This window comes from Oreochromis niloticus, linkage group LG2, assembly GCF_001858045.2.
Source record: "Oreochromis niloticus isolate F11D_XX linkage group LG2, O_niloticus_UMD_NMBU, whole genome shotgun sequence".
Classification (NCBI taxonomy): Eukaryota; Metazoa; Chordata; class Actinopteri; order Cichliformes; family Cichlidae; genus Oreochromis; species Oreochromis niloticus.
The window spans coordinates 19030627-19057363 of NC_031966.2; the positions used below are offsets into that span (position 1 = coordinate 19030627).

The 26737-nt window shown below is 40.1% G+C and overlaps 3 protein-coding genes across 8 annotated transcripts in view; all 3 read left to right on the forward strand.

Moving 5' to 3' along the window:
* Window positions 1–1609: 1609 nt before the first annotated feature.
* On the forward strand, window positions 1610–4113 carry tmem35 (transmembrane protein 35). Its single transcript, XM_003445212.5, has 2 exons — window positions 1610–1861; window positions 2781–4113. The coding sequence occupies exons 1-2, from the start codon at window positions 1742–1744 to the stop codon at window positions 3144–3146; spliced, it is 486 nt and encodes a 161-aa protein (XP_003445260.1). The 5' UTR covers window positions 1610–1741; the 3' UTR covers window positions 3147–4113.
* A 3657-nt stretch (window positions 4114–7770) lies between these two features.
* On the forward strand, window positions 7771–23258 carry cenpi (centromere protein I). 2 transcript variants are annotated; one of them, XM_003445150.5, is made up of 20 exons: window positions 7771–8055; window positions 11253–11390; window positions 11880–11998; window positions 12560–12667; window positions 12847–12895; window positions 13038–13084; window positions 13324–13413; window positions 13501–13632; window positions 13979–14122; window positions 16522–16642; window positions 16915–17009; window positions 17157–17274; window positions 17528–17592; window positions 17769–17878; window positions 20257–20392; window positions 20766–20890; window positions 21358–21406; window positions 21849–22067; window positions 22430–22471; window positions 22638–23258. In XM_003445150.5, exons 1-20 carry the CDS (start codon window positions 7893–7895, stop codon window positions 22770–22772), a joined length of 2205 nt encoding a protein of 734 aa, XP_003445198.1. In that variant the 5' UTR covers window positions 7771–7892; the 3' UTR covers window positions 22773–23258. The 2 variants fall into 2 exon arrangements, with proteins under 2 accessions (XP_003445198.1, XP_005467487.1); XM_005467430.4 differs by having other exon boundaries at window positions 21852–22067.
* A 1222-nt stretch (window positions 23259–24480) lies between these two features.
* Window positions 24481–26737, forward strand: part of drp2 (dystrophin related protein 2) — a 168354-nt gene continuing 166097 nt past the window's right edge. For 2 of the 5 annotated variants that reach the window (XM_019364752.2, XM_013271340.3), the window contains exon 1: window positions 24481–24946. The gene's annotated coding sequence lies outside the window, so the exon portion shown is untranslated. The remainder of the gene's footprint in view (window positions 24947–26737) is intronic. The other 3 variants (XM_005467432.4, XM_019364758.2, XM_019364761.2) reach the window with 3 other exon arrangements.

A 26737-nucleotide genomic window follows, 5' to 3' on the forward strand; every position in this document is an offset into this window, starting at 1 on the left:
CTTTTTACGATCCTAAAATACCACCCGGGGCTCTGATCATCAAATGCCAAAGCCCTGCAACATTAGTAACATATGCTTTATTTTTCATTTAATTGTAACTCAATCTTTAAAATCTACAAAAATCCTATTTCTAAAGCTGTGCAGACAAAAGAAAATTGCCAATTAACGCAGGAGGAAATGGCTGCAAAATCCACTTACTAAGTGAAAGAGCTCTGTGTTAACATTTCATGTCTAATTTCTTTAACATGTGCAAATATGATGTGTGAAAACATGAATTTGCATTAGCAGCCATGTCCTCCACAGGAGGCAGGACTGTCGCACTTCCACAGATGCTCACAGTTTGCCGATCGCTGAGTGCAGCTTTCACTGACAGCCTGTCAATGGTTCACTCACTGAAAGCTGATGTTAAAACAATCATCAGATTGCAATCATATCACATTTTTATAGTGGAATTTATTTTCCTTTTGTCTGGGGGGCATTAACAAACTAATACACAAGGGTGGATTCATTATTGCCCAGAATCCGGAGGCATTTCAGTCAGTGAGGGACAGGAGGTCACTCGACAAACTGCTCTCCATCATGGACTCATCTCGTCTCATCTCATCTCATCTCGTCTCATTCCATACTACAGAAGGGAAAGAAAGAAGCCCCTGCTACATCTTCAAGCTCGACTGAAATTTGGAGCTGCTCACATGGATAAGCCAAATGCCTTCTGGAGAAACGTTTTATAGTCAGACAACACAAAGATTAAACTATCTGGCTACAATGACAGAGGTCTGTTGGATGGAATAATTAAGTGCTACCTCTCAACTTCAACTCAAATCAACATCTAGATGGTTGAAACTCGGACACAGCTGTGTGTTCGAATAGGACAATGAACACGAGCACACATCAAAACGTGTATTGGAATGGATAAAGCAGGCCAACTTTAAGCTTCTCAACCCCAACCCTGTTGAACCCTACTGAATTTGTGGACTGCACTTAAAAGCTGGGCCCATGCCAGGAAACCAACCAATTTAAATGAACTTCAAATTCTCCCAAGAAGAGTGGTCAAATATCCAACCAGAACTATGTCAGAGGCTAGCTGATGGCTCCCACAAGGATCTAGTTGAGGCGCAACTTATTAAGGGACATTTAAGCAAATATTAGTGGTGATGCAGATTTACATTTGAGCCTACTTCAACAACTTCAAATCTGTGCACCCATTTGTTGTTTTTTAAACTCATTAAAGGTGCATGCTGCATAACCATTCACACTCTGGAAAAAGAACATTTCAAAGAAATAACTGAAAGCACAAAATTACCATGTCATTCATGCCCATGATGATGCATGCAAACATCTATCTCAGCATATAGCACAGAAGTGGGTTTTATATAAGTTACCTCTTTTCGTTATAATCGCAGAGAGCCACAAAACTAATATATAAAGTTGTTGTTAAGCAACTTGAACCCAGAGCTTTTATCTTGGCAAACTGTAAGCTAATGCCATAATTCAGCACTATGAGTGTTTCACGTAGGATGTGTGTCCCTTCCCTTTAATCTCATTCTTAAACTAAGATGAGAAGTTGGTCTTCCCACAGCTCCCTTCCTGCTGCTGCTGGATGCGGAGCAGGCAGGGACCCCGGTCGCCATTTTTGTGGTAGATCCAGAAGCCCATCCCCCTCGCGCATCTTCACCGGGAAACGGTCCTACTTTCATTCAGCTCAGCGGGAAGCGCCCGGCCGCATGCACGGTAGTGAAAAATGGCTTCACCAAGGACAATAACCATTGTGGCTCTTTCTTTTGCTCTGGGTTTATTTTTCGTGTTTATGGGAACCATTAAGCTCACCCCGAGACTAAGCAAAGATGCATACGACGAAATGGTGAGTAGCGTTGAGTCTTACCCGTGAAGTGTCCGCATCTTTGGGGGGGTAAAGGCCATTGTTCTGCGGTGGCTACAGACTCAATGTGTAGGGAAGCTGACCTAAATAGTAAAAGGACGGGAAAATGAGTGTTTTAGATGCTGGGTTGCTCTTTTAATAGGCCTGCGTGTTGCTTGTTTTCCCAGTGGAGAGTCCTGTACGGTTATACAAATGTTTAGACCTGCTATTATTGCCTGCAATAATACTTTTAGCACGCATGCTAAGCCACCGTGTTTTAGGATAAGACTCACATTATTTTAGCAGTCATCCCTGTAACATCATTTAATCAGATAGGATACATAAAATAGTTTAAAACGTGCCTAAGCTGAATATGGATGAATAATGAATGAATGAAAGCACTTCCTTTTTCTTTCTTCTTAAAACATGCTGTAATTCAGCTTAAAGATACAAACAAGCATGCGGGATAATTAACAGTTTTGGAAGTGAGAGATTGGATTTTATAACCTAAAATGTCTTGTAGCTCCTAAGGAGAGATAGAGAGAGAGAAGGAACTTAGCAGTTGGAGAGCAATGGCGGCGCATTCGAGCAATTTCTGTGAGATGCACCTGCGGGTGCTGATGTTGAACTATGTGGAAGATCATCGATGGCATGCCTGTTGGTTTAATTACTGCATTCCCAAGCTCGCTTAATATCATAATTGCATGAGTTTGCAGGTTTTTTTGAGCAGTGAGCAATAGGCTGGAGAGTCATTGTGCAGCCACAGTGATGGTAAACTGTCATTTAGATGTTGTACCTGCTGACCTGAGTGTGGTGACTCCACCTGGTCCTTACATGGCCTCACTAAAGGACATTCATAGCAGCTTGTAAGCCAAAGTTACACACTATAGGTATTCATGAAAATGTCTTTTTTTCTTTCTAGAAAAGGGCATACAAGAGTTATGCCAAAGCATTGCCGGGCCTGAAGAAGATCGGGATCAGCTCAGTCCTGCTACGTAAGATCATTGGCTCTCTGGAGGTGGGCTGTGGGGTGGTTCTCACCCTCGTGCCGGGCCGGCCGAAGGACGTAGCCAACTTCTTGCTGCTGCTTGTCATGCTGGCTGTGCTCTTCTTTCACCAGCTAGTAGGAGACCCCCTGAAACGGTACGCCCACGCTCTAGTCTTTGGTATTCTGCTCACCTGCCGATTGCTCATTGCTCGCCAGAGTGATGACCGGCCAGAAAGAGAGGACAGCAGAGAGGAACAGCACATCAACGATCAGGAAAAGAACAAGGTCAAGCAGTCTTAAGGTCTTTCCTTTTGGTCTATGGATTGTAGTCATTCGAATTTTGAAGGAAACATTCACTCCTAGTAATAATACTACACACACACATCCTCTGTCCCATCCAGCTGCTGACTGATGACTCTCACCTACTCCTCTACACTCTTACTGTGAAACTGAGAACTCCTGACCCATCCGTCCTCTACATAACCGTGGACAATCGTACCTTTGGAAACTGATGAGCTCAGCTCATTGTCACGTTTATCCATCCCTGTTTCCCTATTTATTTCAGTCCTACACTGTGTTCAATGTTTTACTCTACTATGAATCTCTGTTATGTTTTAGGTTGATTTGAGAATGCTGTTTTTCATTGAAGAATCTTTGTCGTTTTTTCTTTCTAATTTGTTTTTATATTGTAGGTAGGAGAGGTTAATGATGAATTTCAAGCATGTTTAATTTGGTCAAATTTACAGAATTTAAACTGAAATAGGCACTGATGAGGGGAATTTTGGACTTACTGTACTTTTTTAATTAGTCTTACATATCCAGGTCTGATGTTGATGCAGTGTTACCCAATGACTCCTTCAGTTAAAAAAACAATCTATAAATCCTTTTTCATGTTTCATCTCAGTAGACTTTTGCAGAAGTATGCATGAAATCTTCTCAAAGTAAAATAAGCTGGATATCATCCTTTCAGTTCTGTTAATACACTGAAGTTGTTTAGCTGGGAATGACGGTGTTCGCTGCCTCAGACGTCGGCAGCCGGCTTGTACTGCAGAACATAACCAAATCAGAAAGGTCTTTTCTCATTGAAACTCAATTTTACCATTTGTAATTCACAGTTGGAAGTCTTAAATTCTAATCACGGGTTTGTTTCTTCTTCTCTAAAGATATGAAAATAATTCCTACTGCGGTTGAAAATACTGTCAATTTTGAGACTCACAATATTTCTGTAAATGATATACTTAAAATAAAGAATTGGAGCTCAGCCTGACTAGTGCATTTCATTCCATTAAATTTAACTAAAAATACCTTAAATATGAATCATGAGCTGCTGTTTTCCCCCCCCCTCCTGTGGTTGTTGCCTTGTTATGTAACTTCAGCCAGTCCCTGTCAAAGTAATTCCTTCGTATTAGCACATATCCTACATACTACCTAGAAAAGTACTGTTTGCACAGCTCTGCAAGGGAATTCTTGGTCATTTTATTCTGTGCATTGCACATAGATTGGTTTATTATAAAATACTGCTTAACCCAGGCTGGCATTAAGTTGTTATTGTCAGAAGAGACTGACTTTCACACCGTGTTTTGTTTATGTGAATTTTCTCATAAGATGACTCCTGATGGCCTGAACTCAAAGCTGTGTCTGACAGCAAAAAAACCTCACATGAGCAACAATCAAAGGCTCACTGTACAGACTGGCTCTGATGGTTGTTTGTCTTAAGCCACTTTTCCTCCTGCTGAGCATGAAAGCTGGACGGGATATTTGTTACAGTTTGGATGAAAGTTATAGGAAGAAGTGAAGAAGAATCATGCATTATGCAGTCCCCAAATGGCAAATTATGACTGATGCTTGCAGAACAGCTTTGTCCACATGAGAAGAGAACTTTGTTTGTGAGTTGTAGCTGAGATTTTTGACATACTGAAGAAAATATGAGGTAAATGAAATATAATATGATCTCTGGAAAACTAATTCAATCCCTGCAAAAGGGCATAGGCATCTTAGATCCTTTGCCCAGTGTGTTCTTAGACATGGACATGTCTTTTACAGGCATATTTACTAACATAGATACATATAACTGAAAAGAAAATATTCAGGATAGACTAAGCATTTTGGGTTTTGCTGCTGAATTACAGGAGGGCATTATTTTCTCTTGCAAAGGATGTTTTTCTAAAGGGGATAAATAAAGAGGCACTGAAGCACCACACTTTCACAAGATGTTATTGTGGTTGCCACGTTGATATTTTGGGATGAGTTAGGATCTTTGTTCCAAAAGCTCATACAAAGTCCCACTTGATGTTTGTCGACTGTGCTTTTGATTTAAATTGTAAATGACAGATTTAAAAAAATCCACCTGACAAGGCGGATTTCTGCAAGGCTTGATCTGAAGATTTTCTGTGCCAGTTTTGGAAAAGACTGGAAAAAGGTCGAGTTATCAAAAATATTCTAACCAATCCATAAAGTCCAATATGACTGTTACATTAATTAGTTTGACATGACAAGTAGACATATAGCCTACCTTATTACCAGACACAGCAATTAAGGCTATGATGTTTCTCAGGCTCTCCCACACCACCTGCACTGCAGACTATAAATACAATTTTACTTTCTGTTACTGTTAGTTAAGACATGCATCAAAAAAGCTGAGTAGATACAATGCATGTATATTTTTTTTAAACAATCCACAGGTTTTATGACAGAAATATTCAAGTTCAATTAGTCTTTCGTTTACCATCAGACACACAGGCTATTTTGTACTAATTAGGCTACAGTTATTATTAAAATGTAATATTTCAATAAAAAGCAAAAATGAGCATTAATATTCTACAGAAATTATGCCACATATATGTGAGTTGATCTATAGTGTAGTGGTTTACAGATTTGCTTAAAACAATTCAAAGATGCCAAGTTTGATACAGGGAGGAGAAATAAATTCCTTTGGAGTTGAGTCAAGAAGGGCTCTAAAATAGCTTTATTCTAAAAAAAAATAAAAATTGTATACATCTGGGATATTGTCCTCCCACTGTAGACTGCATTTGACTGAGGATCTGGCGTGTATATGTAGGAAGACTCAGAAGTGTTGGTATTTAATTTTGGACAGCATTTGAAGGCTACAGGATTCAAGAATGGCTGGCAAGATATGAGGTGCTAAAATGTAACTTCAGAACTGAAGAGACATTTTTGCTGTGAGCACCAAAGTAAATTAAAAGACTGATATAGCCTATATATCAGCTATTGCTAGGCTGATATGAAGGCTTCTAACCCTCCTTAAATTCAGTATCTGTAATTAATCTGTAATTTGTAGTTCTTTCTATGTGTCATATGTATGTATACTGCATTTTCACAAAAAATGTGCTTTACAAACATATAATGGATTGAAAACAGAGTGAGCAGTAGTGGCTATGTTAGGGTAAACACAGCATTATTTTTGCTTCCTCAAAATGGGGTCGTTTTTTTAGGCCTGCGGCTCTTAAATAAATGCAACCCATAGATAGGTGAGTCAGGTTAGCCCAGTGGTTCCCAAACTTTTTTTGCCAGGCCCCCCTTTTTTACAAGAAAAATGTTCGCGCCCCCCACCACCTAACCCCCCGCACAAACACATCCTCCAAACACACACACCCATATTTTGTTTACAAACTCCATTGCGGTTTATTTCACACCTCAAACATTTACTAAACAATTAAGCAAATACAAGTAAACGGCAATAAATTACAGGTAGTAATAAAATATACTACTAACTCTTGTACGCTACGTCCACAACTACACGGGTATTTTTGAAAACTCAGCTGTTTCTATGCGTTTGGGCTTTTCGTCAACACGTAAACGGCGTTGCGATTCACCGAAAACGGAGATTATTTAAAACTCCTTTTTTGCGTTTACGTGTGGACGAGGATTACAGAGTTCGTCACGCAACGTCAAAGGTATGTGCCTCTTTTCACGTCACGCTGTGCGCCACGTTATTGTTTACATGAGATGAATTACAGAATGGCAGATAGAGACAAAATACTGTTACTGTTAATCTGACTATCTTCAGGTTTTACACGCTTACATACACACACGCAGTTACTGTCCCTCCATTTAGAAAGGCAGAGGCGTCACGGTGTAATTATTTTACGTGTAGTTGTTTTTTTTCCTGTGTAATAATATTCAACATTGCTATCAATACATTTTTCAAAAAATGCCTCTCTGTGCAAAATGGGTTTAAACACATAAACAGCTGTGGGATACTGTTTGTCCGTGATTTGAACAGGGGGAACAAATTACGGCAGGATCAGCCTAATGTTATTTGTATCCCACTGTAACTTTACTGCATAACGAGCTAACATGTCCAAAATGTCAGGAGTAGTTAGTTATTACAAGAAGTGTTTGTGAACTAAAAATCAAGAATGTGGGATACTGTTTGCCCGTGATTTGGAGAGCCCAGCGCGTGCTCCCGACGCAGGGAAACTAATTTTGCAGGGGACACCTACCTTGGCACTTGTGCAGGTGAAGCCAAAGGGAAGATATGCTTCACCATATTTTCCTGTCTTTGGCTTGGAAGGAAGTTGGTTTGGAAACATATTTGGCGATGCTTCGTCTCCTGCTTTGCGTTTATGTGGGAGCCCCGTCAAAAACCTGTCCACAGTGTCCAAGCGCTCTTTTTTTTTTTTCTTTTCATACCGCGCCCCCCCGCAATGGCTCTGCGCCAACGCTAGGGGCGGGCCCCACACTTTGGGAACCTCTGGGTTAGGGTGTCAGGTTCTTCGTTCACAGAGTGTTTAAGATATCTGACCGGTCTCTTCACCCTTTGTATTCTGTTCATCACTTTATTAAAAATGTAAAACATTTATTATGAAGAACAAATCTACACCAGTGACTAGTGACAGGCACAGAATAACCGACCGGCACTCAGCGAGGTGGAAGACGATAGGACTACAACTCCCGCGAAGCAACAGAACGGGAAGCCCATACTGCGCAAGCGCAGGGCAAACGGTCGCGCGGATGATTTGAGTTTTGTTTGAATGGCCGAAGACGAAGGGGGTTACCGTGTTTTTAAGTTTTGGCAATGTAGAGATGGCAGCAACGCAAAATCTGTCGGATTCAGACCAGTCGTCTGTAAGCGATCAATCTGTGTCCAGTCGGAGTGGTAACAGAAGTATAAGAGTTGCAGAAAAGGAGAGGAGGAAGAACGAGGCGGAGGACCCGTTTGTTTTATCTCTGAAATACTTCTCTGACGGTACGTCTAAATATAAACCTCCTCCGCCCAACAACAGGCTGTGGTGTTACTGTTACTAACGATCCAGTGTTTAACCTCAGCAGAAAACAGATGGAGAAAATCCAACGAGGCCTGAAAAAAAGTGTATGTTTTCCTTACCTTTGTATTTAATGTGGCGTGTTACGCAGCTAGCTAGCATACGCCTCCCATGTATTAGCATTGGGACCCCGGGGAAGCCAAAATATCAGCGGTCTTTGGCTGTTAGGTAACAGGCATTGTGTCGTGCCAAAATACAAAGGGGTCAGCTAATGCAGGCTCGCTTAAACCTCTCACTTGATTGCATGGATATTCTTTTAAAACAAGAAAGAATGAGAAAATACTCTAATACGTCTATGGGACTCGTATTATCTCGAAGCTCTACTTCAAGCAATTTTAAGTCGATCATAATCGTTGTGAGGTAAAGAAACTAAAATATATATTTCACTGAATTTGATTAAAATCTCTACTCATCACCCAACGTTTATTACTGAATGTTTTGCAGTAATCTACGTAAACGAAGAGTCTTTTATTTTGAAAAAACATTTCCCCACTTTCCCCTAAGCATGTTTTGATTCGGTGTAGTTAAGCCATATTTAGAAGTTAATTGACTGCTGCTCATGTTAATGAAGATGGTCTTGATGTTTATATGTGGTACACATATAGCTCTTTATTAGGGTACGCGTGCCGTCTAATCAAATAATACAGCTCTGGAATTTATTCCACTTTTATGAAGCTCCTGCAGTTCAGTTTTGAGGAGGTTGCCAGAAAGGTGATTGTCTTACTTACTGGGATAACAGTGGGCTTTGGAATGCTGCACATTTTAAAGCGCTTCTAATATTTTATGTTGACATATATAAAAGGGAGCATTTGGAGTAGAGCTTTAGGATTTTGAAGCGACTTGGATTCATCCTGAAATCATAGACGAAAAGTTGATACATGACATGAGAGGTTTAGCTGAATTGAGATGGAAAAATAGTCACTCTTACTATCCATCTCATCCAATCATTCCCTTAACCACTTGCCCCTTTCCGTGTCATAGCTGACAGTGAGTGAGTCACAACTGTATCACAGGGCTATTATTCTTACAGTTTCAATGAAAACATAGGTTAATTTGTTCTAAAAGATTTATTTGTTATAAAGAAAAGGTTAAACCAACCATCCATCGGGGCATCTATCCGCTTATCGTCTGCTTACCCAATTCAGTGTCACGGGGGCCTGAAGCCTATCCCATGTGTCATCAGGTGACAGGTGAGGTACACCCTGGACAGACCACCAGTTTGTTACAGGGTTAATGCATTAAGTCAACAACCCAGACAAATATAGTAGATTGACAGCTTTCTTTTGAACTAAGTATTTCAAAATCTGTTGACTTTCCTTTAAATAGGTGGTTAGAAGAGTCTTATAGTAATTTTAAACAACCCAACATGTAAATATTCAACTAAAATATCACTTGCAGTCAATGGAGTGGTGATGTAACTTGTAGTTACTGATGGCTAATCATCATTATTTTTAAACAAGCGGATAAGGAATCTTCAGTCAGACCTAGTGTTAAGCCATCGTTGAAAAGGCATACATTCCAGTATTAAAGCCTTCACGTTGGAAGATCAACTGTATACAAGTTGCCTTGATATCACAGCAGTTGTCATAGGAGTGTATCCACAGGTCACCCAGGAATCATTTGAGATATTCGCTGAACAGGGAAGTATAGACCTACCACAGTCACAAGTAACTTTAACTGGGTAAAGAAGGCTTTCAACACACTAAATTGTGCTTTATTCTTTTAGCTTGGTTAGACATGAGTGTAGCATTTCTTAACCAGAAAGAATGTGTGGAGCTGCAGTTCTTTCCAGTACAAGTGGATTTCCCATGATTTGGTTTTTGCATATCATTTAACATTTGTGGTGACAGCCAACAGGACTGAAAAACTGTGTTGTGTTGAATTTTGAACCATCTCATGTGATTTTCAAGGGTCTTTATATTTCTCTAATTGTGCTCTTTTGACTCTGTTTTATTTTTCCCTCCAGAAATTAGTATCTCTCATAAATATTTAGATACGAGTTAATTATTTATCCAGGATTCTCTTCCATATCTTCACCATCTGTGTTCTTATTCTTGTGTTCTTATTCTTATTTTATGTTAGTTCTATTTAGTGTATTTAGAGTTGTTATATATAAGCTGGTGATGTGGTTAAAGGCACTGTTAGTGATGCATTCCTGAATAACTTGCCTACAGTGACCCTGGTTCCTGCAACTTATTAAAAATCTTAAAAGGCATTGGATGCATTAATCCAAAATAAGGCCTATAACTGGGAATCGAAAGTCTGAATATTGATAATACTTGGGAAGAAGGATATAATATTGTAGGATATATTTTTTTCTCTACAGTACATGTTGAAAATTTCACAAGATGTCCACACCGCTCATGCTCAAAATCATCAGCCAACTAATTTGTTATTACTTTTAACTAATCTGACAAATATTTTTACCCTGGAGCTGTGTTGTATCTAAATAATCCCCTATGTCCTTGTAACCAAGAAAAGTCTAAATTATTTCTGTGATTTGACTCTAGATGACAGCAGCGCTGTGGTCTGTTTTTGTTATTCTTAACAAGAAGCCAGCAAATGCATGAATATGTCATGATGGATTTAACACTGAGCTAAATTGTGATAACAGACAGTTTTTATGTCGCAGTGAGTAAACATGTAATAAAATGTATTTCGGGGGGGGGGTCTGATGAAGCAAACTGTTTATGTCAGCTCATACCCTGCCATCTAATATCAAAGTTCCTGACTCAATCTAGTGTGTGTGAAACTGTTTTGTTTATGTTTTTGTTTTGTTTGCTTATCAGCTGATTACCACATTCCATTTTAAGACCCTGCAAGTCACTTCTTTACATAAAACTGTTTACATCCATCTATCCATTCTCTGATCCTTATGAGGGTAGGCTGGAGCCTATCCCAGCTACCATAGGGCGAGAGGCAGGGTACACCCTGGACAGATCGCCAGTCTGTCGCATGGCTAACGCATAGAGACAGACAACCATTCATACTCACATTCACACTTATGGGCAATTTAGAATCATGTCTTTCCTGAGGTCTCTTAGGAAATATCAGTGTAAGTGTTTTTTCCATTTATATAAATGTACACACTTCAATACAATGTCACCTCTCCTCCCTGTAGTTGAAGCAGGGACTCCTTTTCACGGGAATGATAAGCTGGAGAAGAACCTGGTGCAAGTGGAAAAGGTGGCCTATAGTCAGGGACTTCCCCCAGAAGCAGTTTCTATTATGCTGGAGTTTGCCATGAGCCTCCGTATGGGTAAGACATTGTCTTTGCATCAGCTTCGAACTGGGTAAATTGGGGAATTTCCAGCAGGAAGGATGGGCTTGTGTAACAGAACTGTAGAGAGCAGGAGTCTGTCAGATTGAGGACCTAGCAAATGTACTTTTGGTTACACTTTTCACACTTAACTGATTTGAAAACAACAATTCACCAAGCCTGCCAGTCTTTGTACTGTCAATAGAAAAAGAGAGCATAAGCACTACAGATCTATTGTAGTCTTCCACAATGTAATATTGTGAAGGTTAATTGAAAAGGTCTTTATACTAATATAATATTAATTGTATACGGTAGTTTATACAATATAAAGAATTATTATTTCTAATCGATGTGATGTGAGTTTCATTCTTTTAATTGTACTGTCATTTGGACAGTGTGAAAAAATGTTTGGCAATGTCTTTGATATTACATAATTCTGCACTCTGTAAGGTTTCTTTTGATAAATTTTACTCTGAATTGTCTGTGCAGGGACTTCTGCATGTGTCCGGGTGCTCAAGTGTCTGATTCCTGCCTCTGTGGTGCCACAGGAGGCTGTTGTTCGAGCAGTGGTTTGGCTGAGCATTGGCAAGATGCCCATCAGTACTCAGGTAAGTGCACGTAAAATATTTGCACTAAAGGAAATATTATAACTTCCAATCTTTCTTTAGGGATTCAGTTAATTTTTGGGGCAGTAACACTTTGTTTGATGTGCCCAAATTCTTCTTCTCATTTTCTGTTCATTAATTATTGTCTGGAAGAATATTTATCCAGGGAACGCATGAGTCTGGCTATGTTGCAGCTCCGTTTGAGCTCCAGTGCAGTCACTGGAGCTAGTCGTGTCTGTTCAGTGTAATGATTGCAAATCCACCAAGTCCACCTTTTCAGCTCTGCCACACTAAAATTAGCACAAGGTATATTTTGGGATTCCAAAGAGCAGCTGAAAAGTGCAGGAAGTGAGACGTAGGAGCAGCATAGAGAAACCAGTTAGTTTTCAAAATAAAAGACAACTGGGACTAATATGCTCCACTTTTGAAGTTCTTCTGGTGTGTTTTGAAGTTCAGACTTGCAGCCAGTTTATTCCTGGGGTCACACTGAAGACATAATTTCATTGTTCTATTTAATAAGAGTGTGACATTAACGATCATCAAACTTACTTCTCTTCCATGCAGGTTCTTTTCATAAAGTGGGTATTGACTGTATTTGATATGATTGATGCAAAGGACCAGCTACGAGCAATTTATGGCTTCATCTTCAACTTTGTCACAGATGAAAATCTGGTAAGTGCTGGCGATCTTTATAATAATGGGTTGTAATGACTGTTTAGACAAATCTGATGGCATTTACACATGTCAGGCACGCTTTTCACTAAGCTGAACTGTGTTTTTAACTGCTGCCAAGATAAATAGTTATGTTTTAAAGGTGTGAATTGATTAATCGTTTTGTCAAAATTTTTCAGTGTCCTTTCATCTGCCATCTCTTGTACCTTTTGACCAGAAAGGAAAGCGGTAAGCCAAATATTTTTATCCTTGAAATCTGATCCGTATACTATGAACATACTATTCCCCCTTTTTTCAGTTGACTTCTTTATTTCACCTTTTTCCTCATCACTTTTCTGAGGTTTTTTAACATCTCATTTTCTCACGGTAGTGCGAGTCTTCAGAGTCAGGAAGCTACTGGAACTACAGTCTAAACTGGTAAGGACACTGCAGTTTTGATGTCATCATTAATCAAGTGAATTTCATTATTTCCTTCCTCAGTGTGAGAATCATTTTGGAATTTAATTGCAGAAATGCAACGGCACAATTTTCCCATAAACAGTTACCCTTCCAGTTGCCCTTGTCGTGCATCTCATTATAAAAGAAACAAAAAGTGTGATGCAGAGTACAAAGAAGGGACTGATTACATGTGCTGATGTTTATTGTTTTCTTCTCAGGGAAGACAGCCTTTCCTCCTGCACCTACTGTCACTTTACAAAGTGTTTTGCCCTGAACTGGTGACACTCTCCATTCCATCACGGATGAAGGTTTGTACATAAAACGTACTTGCTCTTGGAATATGACCATTCTCTTTAAAACAAAGCAAACGTGGTGGTTTTCATCTTTTGTTGCAGAGTGGGTTTAAGAACCACATTTCTCCCTGGAAATCAGCATTGATTGCTGTCCAGAAGAGGAACGGTTTGCAAGGCGCTTTTAGCAACAGTCTGGTCTTCACTCACAAGGATAAAACCAACCCAAGAAAAAGGGTATGCATCTTTTATTGGGTTTGTAGCCAACCGTCAGCTACTGCTGCTGCCTGACAGTACCTTCCCAGCCTTTTATTTGTTGGAGGTTCACTTTAGCTTGTACTTTATTTGTGCCAGCAAGAAAATTTGGCATATTTTCATTCTGATTTACACTGCAGATCATTTTCTTGATTACTTTGAAATGTCAGACCACAGTAGATTTTCTTGTGCTATCTGATGTTTTTTTCCTTCCCATTCATTATCATTGTTTTGAACTGTTAGTCAAAGAAAATACATAATAATTTGTATTCAAGCAGTTTATCATGATTTTAACTTCTTTGCGTTTTACTTTCTGCTTCTTTCTTAGAAACACTGCCACCTGGAATTTCCTGATTTGATTCCTGCACTGAACAAAGAGGCTCGGTCTGAGCAGTCCTCCAGCAGAAGGGTGGTCCCACTGGTGCAGCTCCACTCTTTTGCTCAGCTGTTGGAAAATATGCATCGTATAGAGGTAATTTCTCCTGTGATAAATCTCAGTTCTGCATCTGTCAAGTGCCGACACCGGGGAGGCATCTTGATCTTTCGCTGTGTTGCTTCCTCTTATCTAGTTAAATTTTACAGATCAGCTGTAAATCATTTCAGCAACAGAATATAATGTATTCTAGTTGGTACGTTTTACTAGGATGCATGGCCACTGTAATATCCCAGTAAATCAGATGCAGCAGGAATATGAGAATCCCTTCTTCCTAACTACCAAGAAACACCAGCAGTGATGACAGCTGTCAAAGGAACACTGCGGTCTCAGGATGGACTAATAGTAAAGCAAAAGACAAATCTATGATCTAAACTACTAACATGGAATTAAGAGAAAAGAGAATATATAATGAAAATTACTTTTTCATTGGCTACTTGAATGGATGGCAATAACTTGTGGCTTAAACGGGTTTTATACTTTTTGTGTCTGCTTGGGTCCCTGTGATGTAAATTTTGTCATTGAAGAGTGAGTGCAAGGAACTCATCCGTGGAGAACTGACATTATAACTCGCCAACTATGCATGCGCCCAGGCAGCAAGTTTAAAGTGGACTTGAAAGAAGTAAAACAGGAGAGAATAGTCAGTCGTCAGGACTCCAGCTGTCCGCGTCTGTGGCTTTAAACAGGCTTTTTCATAAGGAATATATATGTAAAGATGCAGCATCTCATGCTGAGCCCCCACAGCAGGTTCACAAGAAAGGCGCAAGAGAAAGAGAAGTCCTTTTAAGGGGTCTCATAACAGGCGTATAAGGTACAAAACAAAAAATACCAACTTCCTCAGGTAACTGCTTACATTAAAGAAAGTTTTTTTGTATTAGGAATTTTCTTTTATGTTTAAATATGCAAACTGGGCATTGCCAGTTAAAATATGTGTGTGAAGTGGCAAGAAATCCTAATCTTGGATTAAATCACGTTTAAGTCAGCAGTTCACCAGGCTCTGAGTGACTCATTAAAAACTTTCATAGCATAGATATCAAATTGGAAAGTTTGGATATGCTACTGAAGTGAGGATTTCTGGATCAGAGTAAAAGTATTTATAGAATGTTATACAGTTATAATGTACTAGTAAAAGAAATTCTTCACTTAGACATACACTTGAAGCTTCACCATTTGATTACATACATAAAATCCAACATTATTACTTTGCTTAAACAGTAGAGAAAGTGGAGTAAAAATATCTAATTGTGTATTTTGGGCATTTTATATTCACAAGTGTGAAAGAAGACATGTTATTGATGCAAAATGGCACAACACCTCAAGTCTGACTGGTCCATAAGAATTTTTTTCCCTTTAGTAGCCGTGTTTAAATTGTGATATATCCTCTGGACCACAGGGTGGCGCTGTGTTACTGTTATGTTTGTATGAGTACTTTGTGCTTGGCCATTAAAAACTTTGTCCTAGAGAAACCACAGCGTAAGTGGCCTGCGGCTGTTTATTATATTAGAGCACAAACTGACTTGATGAGCAGAGCGCTTGTCATTTGTTTTTTAAAACAGGCTGTTGCTTTTTTTTACTTTTTACAGATATCATCAGCATGTTATTTGTCCTTTATGAGTAATGAAAGCAAGGGATGTTAGTGGAGATGTATCTGAGTAATGCATTGGACAAAGTTGCAAAGCAAATGGTCATTTAGAGAGGCCTTTCCATAAATGTCTATTTGCCCTGCAGATTCAGTGACCTGATAAACCAATATAAGTCATTTTAAATGGATTGCAGGGTTTTATATGTCATGCTACATAAATTCACCTCTTTCACTGCCCACAAAGCAAACGTGGACAATAAGGCTTGGAGGACGTTGGTGCCAAATGTGTTTATGGCAGGGAGAGTGGTGCTTTGCCACGTGTTAGGAAAGACAGATGAGTACAATCAATTTCCCTCATAAAACTATTCAGCAACGGCATTGACAAAGGATCATTGATTATTTCCCTCACGGTCGGCTTTCTTGTTGTCAAAAGCAGAATGGTGCTTTCTCAGTTTAACGATACAGTTGCTCCATAATTACTGAAGAGCTGAGTTGTGTCCATTTACAGTCTGTCGTTCTCTCATTCTAATTCGTGTATTAAATTGACAAAGTCCCCATATTGAGAGGCAGCTGTTCAGCCACAATAAGGGACTGTATAAACTATCCAGTGTGGTGGAAGAAGTGTCCCAGTACTGCCATTATGGGGATTACCAGATACCGAGGAACTGGCTTAAAATTAGATTGGTGGCCAACCCCGTGACAAGGACACGAGCATCTGTTGGTTCTTACTCTCTTCTTATTTTTTTAAGCTTCTGTATTTATTTATTTTTTGCTTCTGTGTACCTGTTTGTCTTTATGTGTCTTTCTTGTTATTTTAGTATCTTAATCATAATTTTGCTTTATGTGTTTCCACCAGCTGCCTGCTCAGATGGGCTCGCTGCTGGGTTCCAGTCTGGCACTGCAGTACCTGGACTGTGTGCAGGATGAGTCTGCCCTCCTTCGCCTCAATTTCTGGTTAGGCTACGCTTTTCATGAGGGTAAGTGGGGAACACACACTACACACTACATAACTGCTGTGACATGTTCTTTCTAGAAGTTGGAGCAAAAGCAGAGCTGACCTTGAGCTGAACCCCAACATAACTTAACTTTGTTGCCATGTTAAAAGGATTCTTTTACAGAAGGGTTTAAAGACATATGAGAGTATGTCTCCGTGTGAAGATGCAGTGCATCTGAAATCTCCTGCTGTCCTCTTTGTAGTGCTCTGAATTTTTCACTCAGTAAATACCCTTTTTGGCTGTATTTTTTAAAGAGTTTTTATTCTGTGGCGATGGAGGACCCAGCCAGACTTCAGAAGAAGCTCTCCAGTTTTTGAACAAGTTGCTGTCTGCACAGCACTTTCTGCAGGTGAGCCCCTGATAGCGACGTCCACAGCTCACTAACATTGTCATTATTTCTGATGCTCATTAACCTGGCGCCACACGCGTACCTGATACGTGCTGTGTACCAAAGCTGAGCCAAAGATTTATTTCACATCATAATTTTCTCCAACAGGAGGGCTTTTCCAGTTCAGAGGTTTTCCTCTATAAATTTCTGAATGTTTGGGACGGCTCACTACTCCGTCCACAGATCCTCGGCCTGCTGAGCAACATTCCGGTTGTTCCAAGTTCCCGTGAGTGTTACCTCCACAGATCACTGCTTTCTATGACCGTCTTTTTCTTCACAGCTCAATTTTCTCTCCTTATGTCTGTCAAACGTACACTTACATAACACTGGTTTTCTCTCTGACCTTGTCGTCCACTTGAATAAAATCACAGTCATGTTCTCATCTGAGCAAGCTCTGTCATTTTGTCCTTTATGTAGGGAACTGTAATGCATTGAATTGTACGTCAGGTACAATAGTGACCTTTTCTCTCCCCCTTCAGAAATCAGAAGGCTTCTGTTTGAGCCTCTCATGCAGCTTTTCTTCACATCCTCGCTGTTTTTCAAGGTAGGCTTTTCTTTCGCAGACACAAGCAGATCAAACTTGCTCCCATTACTGTCCAAAGTTAATAGAAAAAAAAATGCAGTAGTGAAAAACAGCGCAACAAAGCTTTTGTATAGTTCAGTGTTTAACATGCTGCATAATTGGTTCTTTTTCTCTCTTTCATGTTTGTATCTCTGCAGTGTGGCCTGATGGAGTGTCTTAACAATATGCTGTTGAAGTGGTTGACCTGGCACTCCATTTATGCTCTGGAAGACGACCTGGACATCAGCCTCAACAGCCACACGTCCATGTGAGTTTCACATCTGTTCAGTTCCATGTATATAGCGTGTTTTCTGAGCAATAGTCACTTCAAGGGAATTAATACTGTAAGGTGCAGAATTTAGAGAGAAAACCTGGATGATTTAGTAATCTGACGTTAGCATGCGCTAGAAAGTGGGGAGGAAGTCCTGCAGCAGAATCGGGCTCAGGGAGGGACAGCCACTTGATTTATTCCAAAATCTGAGATATGTTGAATAGAGAATCCAAAAAAACGTGAAGACCCCAATAAATGAAAATCTAATACGATTCCCTAAGGAGAGCATTGTGGTATGCAGAGGTAAAAATCTTCCCTTTTTTCAGATGTTATAGAATGTGTTCAGCTGCATAACCAGTAAGCGATGCAGAGGTCACGATCCATTAATTGTCAACATCCATTTAACACAGCCTCAGTCATTTGGATGACCTCTGCATCAGCTGATGGGGAAAACAAACAGTGTGTTGATTCAAACAGCAGACATCAGTAATGACAAATTCCCTACGCAAGTGAAATGGACACCTTCCAACAGCGAGTGGTTCATTACTCAAGCCAGATAAACATTCCTGTGCAGTAACATGTGCAGGATTACTCCCCTTTTCAATCACTAGTTCAACCCTTACACATTTCTTCTTACCTTGGAGATAAATGTCCCTGTCTGCCTGAAAAATCCTGAATCCAGGTACAGTCGCACTGTGGTCGGAGAAGTATGAGTGTGTCAATGCCTCGCTGCAACACTCCATGAAGCACATCAAACTCCACTCTCTCTGTTCCCCCGTGGGGCTCAGTCAGCTCATAGCGCTCATCCATAGTACTGTCCAAACACTTCACATTCTCCACGATGATCGCTGGAACAGCTCCTGCTCTGAGACCCCGTTGTTTTCTCCGTAGCTTCTCCAGGATTACAGGCTTTGCTCGTGGAAGTAAAAACTGTCAGCATGACCAACCGGTGAAGACAAGGCAGAGGAAAATACAAACACCAGGAACAGCAAACAGAACAAAACATGAACTACAGGAGAGTGCAGACAGAAGTTAATGGCTTACAATAGCGAGAAATTTGTAGAGGAAAGAAAAGATAGGTATTGAGACAAAACACTCAGTACATCATGGGAAGTTCCGCCTGAGCCTGTAGAAGTATAACTAGTGGATGGGTCGGTTTAAACCATAACTATGGACTTTATCAGAAAGGAAAGTTCGAAATTATTAAGAGGTCTTTAAAATATGATGATGTAATTTGATCATTCAAGGCTTTGTATGTAAATGATTTTGAATGTAATCCTAGATTTGGAGAGCCTTTAGAATAACCTGATAATATGGAATTATAGATTTTCAACCTAGAAGTTAAAAAAAAATATCCATGATATAGTTTTTCACTATCGCTTTGAGATGAGAGTTTTTGAATATTGGTAGAACTGTAAAGAGAAAGAAGCCAGACCTCAAGCTTAAGTTTATTAGGGAGTAAATGACACATCCTGCAGGCCAAGTAATGTAATACTTAGCCGGTATCTGGTTAGACACCCATGTTCTGAGACTTAAAGTGCCAAATATGATAACCTAAATACAAAATTACATCTGCTTCCTGCTTTCTTGATGCTTGAAACTTGTACTTTGTGTCACGAAATGCCTTCTCATAGAAGTTGGCTTATATTTATTGTGCCTTAATTGACTAATTACTTTTTTCCAAGGACAAAACAGGGTAGTTTTAATTTTGATTATTGGCAAATTAAGTTAAATGTCAAGTCTCTCGTTGCAACTTTTTTAAATTCTTGATTACGTTAAATCTTGAAAGACAACTGACATTTGTGTATGTTGCAACTATTTATCTTGAATTGAATCCATCTGTTATCCACTGCCAGCTAAAGCAAATCAGGCGGAAGTGTTTATTGATATGTTTTCCCTTTGGGTTTTGAGCCCGTTTATACAAGTCCTTTATTTGAAATTTGTTTGGGAACGAGTGCCACCTTAATATCCAGGGAAACGATTTTCTAGCTTCCAAATTGAAGGGTGGCGTACGAGTCAATTATGTTTAAATGCCTGAGCTTCATCACATGTATAATCCTGCAATAAATGCCTTCAGTAAGTGGAAAGATCCATTTTACTCAGTGCCGTTTCCAAGTTCACCTGTGGTATTTACCCAGTGTACAACTCATTGAAGAAATCATTGATCACGCATTGGGTTTGTGTGCACTTTCCTAATATCTGTTTGATTCAGTGTTTGTCGTTTGTGTTTGCAGAGAGCTGCTTTGGATAGATTCCTGTGTTTTTATATGAAAAGTTGCAACAAAGTTTCAAAGGACATGAGTTAAATCTTGTCACAAGTGTCACTTAGCATCAGTTTTGGGTAAAGTGACTCTCTCTTTTGCCCTGTGTTCCAGAAACATGACTCTGTCGGGGTTTAAGGATTCGGTGATGGAGCTGATTCACTTTGTGGGTCGACTGGCCTCTGTGGGCCTTCAGCTTGAAGGTTGTCACTGTCTCCTCCTCAGCTTCGTTCTGGACTTCTATGAGACGGTAAAAAAAGAAGAAGCTGGAGTTAATGATTTTATCTGTTTTGTGGTTTTGTCATAATCTGTGTTTGTGCTTTGTTATTGCCTCTATATAGTGACACAAAAAATAAAAAATCCTCGATGTTTCACCACCCCTACCTTACAGAATGATGGTATTTGTAGGGTTTGACACCTTAAAAACACAAGCCCAGTCTTATTTAGCAAAATGCAAGTAGAGGGAGAGAACACGAGATTCCCTGAACAGCTTTAAAGATCAACTTGTAGCTGAGCACTTCTTTCTAAAAGCTTCAGTGGGGATGCATATTCTATGTCTGAGCCTCTGCTTTAACGTTTTTAATCTCCGTGGGTGTTTGTTACATGTTTTTCTCCTCCCGCAGGTTTGTGACACATTTCTGAAGTATGGCCTCCCCCTCATAGTGATGCCTCCAGCTGGAGTCTTTTACCCAGCCCTGTTTGCCACTGACCCCGTCAGCGTGGACCGACTGGCCTACATCATGCACAGGTGGGTGCTCAGCACCTCTATGGGAAGCTGCCATAAGCTTATCTTAATGCATACATTAGCAATGCCCTAAATGTAGTATGTCATCTGCTGCTTATACATATTTGATAAAGGGACTGAATTGGAATCAAATGGCTTAATTGAACTTACATGTTAATGCATTATTAATGATGGAGGCCAAGGGGCAATACACCAAAGCCCTCTTCAGATTCTTTCCTTACCTGGAATTCAAGTATCATTTATAACTCCAGGCTTTAATAACACACGTCCTTATAGCCTAACTAATTGAGTACACCCTTGGGTTTTAAAATAATTTCACCAAAGCTAAGAGTAAAAAGCCGTGACTCCAAAACTGAAACATAATTGCACGGTGTGTTTTGACTGACCATAGAGAACTGGCTGTTGTGCAGTGGTTTATGGCCACTGGTGCATTGCTTTTATTTATTTATTTTTTCTTCCATTTTCATCAGGTACAAAGTGAACTTGACATCAGCCAAGAGCCAAGAGAAAGTGACAGAGGTAAAGATTGGTGCTTATTGTTTTTGTTATGTGAAACTGTACATGTGTAGTTACATGTGAAAAATATTATACATTAATTTTCTGCTTTAATGTTTTAGTCTGTGCTCTATCTGTGTTTTGCTCCTTCATTCACTTTTGTAGATTTAATAGTAAAGCTCTTTAGGAGTCTACAAGCATCTACTTAAACCTGGTGACTTTAATATCTTCTCAGATGTGAACTTAAAGTTGTTCTTTATTACAGCAGTCACTGTGAGCTGCGAATTTGAAAGTACATGTCAGGCAAGCCAGTATGCACGCCTGAAAATGTCATTGGCAGCCTTTATTAAGTAAAACAGCCTTGGTAAATGGTATTCAGATTAATCATCACAGCATCAGATCTCTGTAGTTCGGCTATACTCTTACTCCACTTTCTTAGTTTCTCCTTTTGAAATGTGCTTCTCAGCAGGTGTTTCACATCAGCCGCCAGACTTTCCGTGAGTTCAACCACTACGTCGTCGTCATGGTCAACTGCCTGTGGAACTCCAGAATGTTTCATCCAGGAATGGGCGTACAGCTGGGAGAGGAGCTGCTTCTCAAGAGTAACGTGTCACAGTACGGGTCGAGCTTCGACCTCGTCCACCACCCCGCTTTCATGAGCTACGCAGTCAACTTTCACCAGAAGGTGAGTGTGCGTCATTTGTGTCTTGATTTGGATTGAATCCCACATGCTACATGCTACAGTAAAACCCACGCTTATTTTCATACCGCACTGGGAATTTGAATCAGCAGGCCGCGCGGTTAATCATCTTACAGACCAGCTAAATGTGGTGTTAATGTATCTTTCACAGATGATGTATTAATACAGAAGGAGATTTTATTATTAATGAGTGCAGCGTGAGATGGGGTTTTTCATCAAGTTTAATAATATACGCACCTTTTTTATTTTTTATTTTTTGGTTGGGTCCAACTGCATCATCCAGCAGTGATCCTGTGAGATTCACCAAGGCTGGCTGTCGATAAATATTAATGTTCTCTTTTTATCAGTGTTGGCCGGGGAAAAAGGACATGGACCTCAATTCCATAAAGGTATGAGAGGTCTCCTTTTCATTTCCCTGCATTTATAATAAAGTTCAGGTGTAGTTTGATGTGCATCAGTCATGTTTCATAGATTAATAGAGACATTTTTGATCACACAAATCTTCAGATGTCTGCAGTCTGACCTGACATGTTTCTGTGTGTGTGTGTGTTTCAGCACTCCAAGCCATGGAGTTGGTACCTGGAGTATTTGTTCACTCAGGGCTATGACGGCCTTAAACATTTTGTTCAGAGTAACATCAGCTGGCAGCTGAAAGAAGACGATGGTCAGGGTGACGCACAGCAGAGGTAGAAGCTGAACCCGGCGGAGAAGAAAAAAAGCCCCAACTCGCTTCTTATACCCCCCTTTTTAAAAAGACTTGTACATATTTATCCCCTCGCCTCTTCCAAGTGTGCGAGTAGTTTTTATGTAAATACATTTATCTGTCCTTATAGTCTTGTACATTTAACAATGATGGCATAATGTTGTTTTTTTTCCCCCCTTGTACAGCTTGTCAGCTGCAAAACCTATTAATTGCACTCTTGAAAAATAAGTGTAGGACTTTTCCTTTTTTATACAAATAAATAATACCTGTTGTTTCTAAACAACACAGCACTCACAGTTTATAGATTATTTTAAAGTAATTTAAATCCCTGATTTTTGCTTCTTTCTGGTGAATTTTAGTCCACCATTATAAAATGGTATTTGTCTAATTTTGGTAGGAGCCAACCTGGATCATAGGCCATGTCTTTTTATTTAAAAAAAAAAAAAATGTTTTAAAGCAAAACAAAACCACTACATGGACTTGAAGTTTCTTCTTTTTCTATTTTATCCTAACTCAGAATCTTGAATGTTTAACTTCTGTTGTGCTCGTGTGTGTATATTGTCCACATTTCTTCATTTCAGGATAATTTGGAAGTTTATTGAAGAAAATACTTTCTAAAAGCAATTGAAAAGAACTCCCACACACTCAGTTAGTGCTGAATTCTTTTTTTTTTCTTTTTATTTCAGTTTTTTGGTTATACCCAATGAAGGTTGGATAGAACCCAGTTTGCAGGATAATTTGAAAGATATTCAGAGAACTGCCTGAGCTCAAGTGGGCCCTTGGGAAAAAAATTCGAACTAAGCACAGTGTATCTTGGGTATGCAACAAATTATTAATTTCATCATTTGTTGAGGAAATGAAAACTCACTGACTCAAACCCCGTGGTTGCATCCTTGGAGTCCTGTGCATGGTGCAGTGTGTTGAGCTCTCCAGTACTCTGTCATTTTTGGCTTTTTAAATGCTTTTTAAATCTGTAATGCTTTATATTTTCTTTCACATATGTACCTTTGCAGCCCAGATACTGATATAAACATGGCCAAAGTTTTGAATGATAAGGTCAGGTTATATGAAAGTAATCCTCTAAATGCTAAGTTTATCTATGGTTTGTTCTACAGAATGTTTAGAGAGGAGTATCCTTTTTTAAGGTAGATTCTTGGCCTTTATTGCAATAACATAGAAAATCTGGGTGAAGGATCGATCAGGGTCAATTCAAACCAGGTGTCTGTATTAGCCTTTGCTATATGGGTCACCTGCTCTACCAAATGAGCTAAACCGGCATCCAAGTGGGGGATATATTTAATGTGGCCCTCTCAGGCACACAGCAAACTCAAACTACAGAAGCCCCGCCCACCCGCTGTTCAAATCTTCTGTTTGACAGGGCCAGCCAATCAGAGAAAAGTTGGTTTAATGAGCGACTACAGATTATTTTGAACTGTTGATCATGCAAAGCTAATCTGTTGGAATAAAATATAAGGCTGGAAATGAGCATAGTAGTTCGCCATTAATGTTAGAAGTGCTCATCGCCTTCTGTACTTATGGACCTCTACAACAGAAATGTTTATGCTCATTGTTTGCAGATATTTTGTGGATGACATAACAACCCAGAACAGGGTTAGAAGGACAAAACCGAAACTCAGAATTTTGTTTCACATCTTCCAGGCTTGACTGAAGTTTTGGGTTTGCTGTAAAATGATGAAGAGTTGCGGAGCTGTGCGCGCTCTCTCTCAACCTTGAGCTAAATGACTTCCTGAGCTCTTTTTGGACGGCTCCCATTCAGCTCCCACCGATCCCCCACCCCAGCTCCAACAACGCAAGTTTTCTATTACAGTTTCATTTTATTCGCAGCTTATAATCTTTGCTGCGATAGTTAAACCGGGCGCATGGAAGCCTCCCCGTGTGTGCCGTGTCGCTGATGTGAACGAGCGGAGCCACCTTAAAGCAGCCCTCTGATGTCAGCGTCAGAGGCACAGACTCCGCCGCCGGTACAGCGCTGCGCTGCTCCGCCGTTTCAAATCTTCTGCGCTGCTGCTCTCCTCACTTTCTTCAGCTCATGTCGCGGCTGCATCCACCGGAGTAGCTCATTTATTTCAGCAGCTTCTTCGCCAGCAGCTGAGCCGTGTCAGTCTAAGCTGAGCCAAATCCTCGCTCCAGGGAGAGAAAGGTAAGATTGTTGTTCAAGGGTTCTTCTTCTTCTTAAGTGATTACTGCAGGAAATGTGTTCAACCGGTTACCCTCACATTCAGAGCAAACAGAGGAACGCGGTGTTGACAGTAACTGGCTTCTTAAATTGCCTTTGGGTTACTCTTGTGCGTGTTGAGATGGAGACTGGCTGTGCTGCTGCAGTTGAGTACTGGCCATCATCCTGGGCGCAGTCTGCCAGATGTATTTTTAAAACCAGACATCTGTGTGATGGATGAGGTTTGCCGGATGAGCTTCAGGACTACAACCTGTGTGTGCACAGTGTACGCGCTCTTCTGACCGGTGGAGCTGCCAGATCAAAAGGTGTCGGGCGTTTAGACAACCTCTACTCTTCTTTTGACTTTTCTCACCTCTTCTTCTTTTGAATGAATGAATTGGGCTGTGCACAGAGCACATTTTTATCAATTCATTAACTGCGAAGGAAAGGAAGTAAATTCAAAGACAGTGATTAAGTGTGCGCCCAGCGTGCGCTTGTTTTGTGGGGCTCACAGGAAAAGAGCCTGTCAGATCCCTCTCTTCTTCCCCTGCAAGTTGCCCCTCGAGTGTCGCTTTCTGCAGGGAAAAAAGAAAGAAAGAAAAATTTATAGGGCTTTTCTGCCTCATCAGTTTGTATGGGTGGAGACTGACGTGTGATGGCAGGCTGAGGTGTTGAGCCGGATTTGAACTCTGGATGTCGCGAGTAATTATGGTTACAATTACACGGTGTGCGTCTTAAGCCCCGAGACTCCTTTCAGGGCCCCAGAATGCAACACAGTGTGGGATAATTTAGGGAATATATTTGGAGGAGAGGAAGGTAATCCTGTGCGCTTCCGTGGACGTGACAGCAGCAGCAGCAGCAGCCTATATTTAAACCCAAATGAAAACTAAATGACATCTGAACCCGCTCTTACTCCCGAGCTGACTGACAGGTGTCAACACAAACTACGCTAAAGTTTATTTTTTAGATTTTATGACACGTTTGGCATATTTTGGCGTCAATTTTACAGTTTTCATTTATGGATATTCTGCATTATTACTGACTGGTTCTTTTAAGTATTGCCTCAAAAATATCTGCCATATTATCACTGCTGCCGTGTCCACATTCTGGCTGTGATGGCTATTCTACGAATCAGTTAAATATATAGATATATAAAAAAATCTTGGTTTTCAACATCAAAAGCCTTTCTCTCCCTCATTCTTACAAGGCCGGTGATATTTTCTTTTATTCTTTTCCTTTCATCTGTGATCATAAAACCCGGTAACTCTTATTCATGGCCCAGCCCAGGTTGAAACTGAATGTCTCTCTGAGCTTTAAATGGTTTATTTTGCTGGTAAAGAAAAAGAGCCGCACAATATTTCTCTCCCAAAAGGGCTTGGAGTGACATCCTATCTCACAGAGAAATTCCTCTTAAAATGGCTTTAATGTTGTCATTCTGCAGGACCTTCCAGCTATATCAATCTGCATTCACTTGGAGTATTTTTATGGTCAGTAATCTTCCTGTACTTACACTGAAAGAGCATTTTCCTCCAAGCCCAAAGGCTATCAGAAGCCCGTCAGATTTTTTTTTCTTTCTCGAAATCCAATTTGATTTGATGACAGGATTGCACAGCTTTTGATCTTGAGCACAGCTGCAAAACATCTGTAATATTAAAAAATAAATCCACGTAGAGGGTTTAATAATGGTAGCATATGCCCTAGCAGCTCACATATCGTGTGCTTCTCTTTTGTAGTCAGATTTGGCAGAACTCTTAAGGGTCCACGCAGTGATGAACT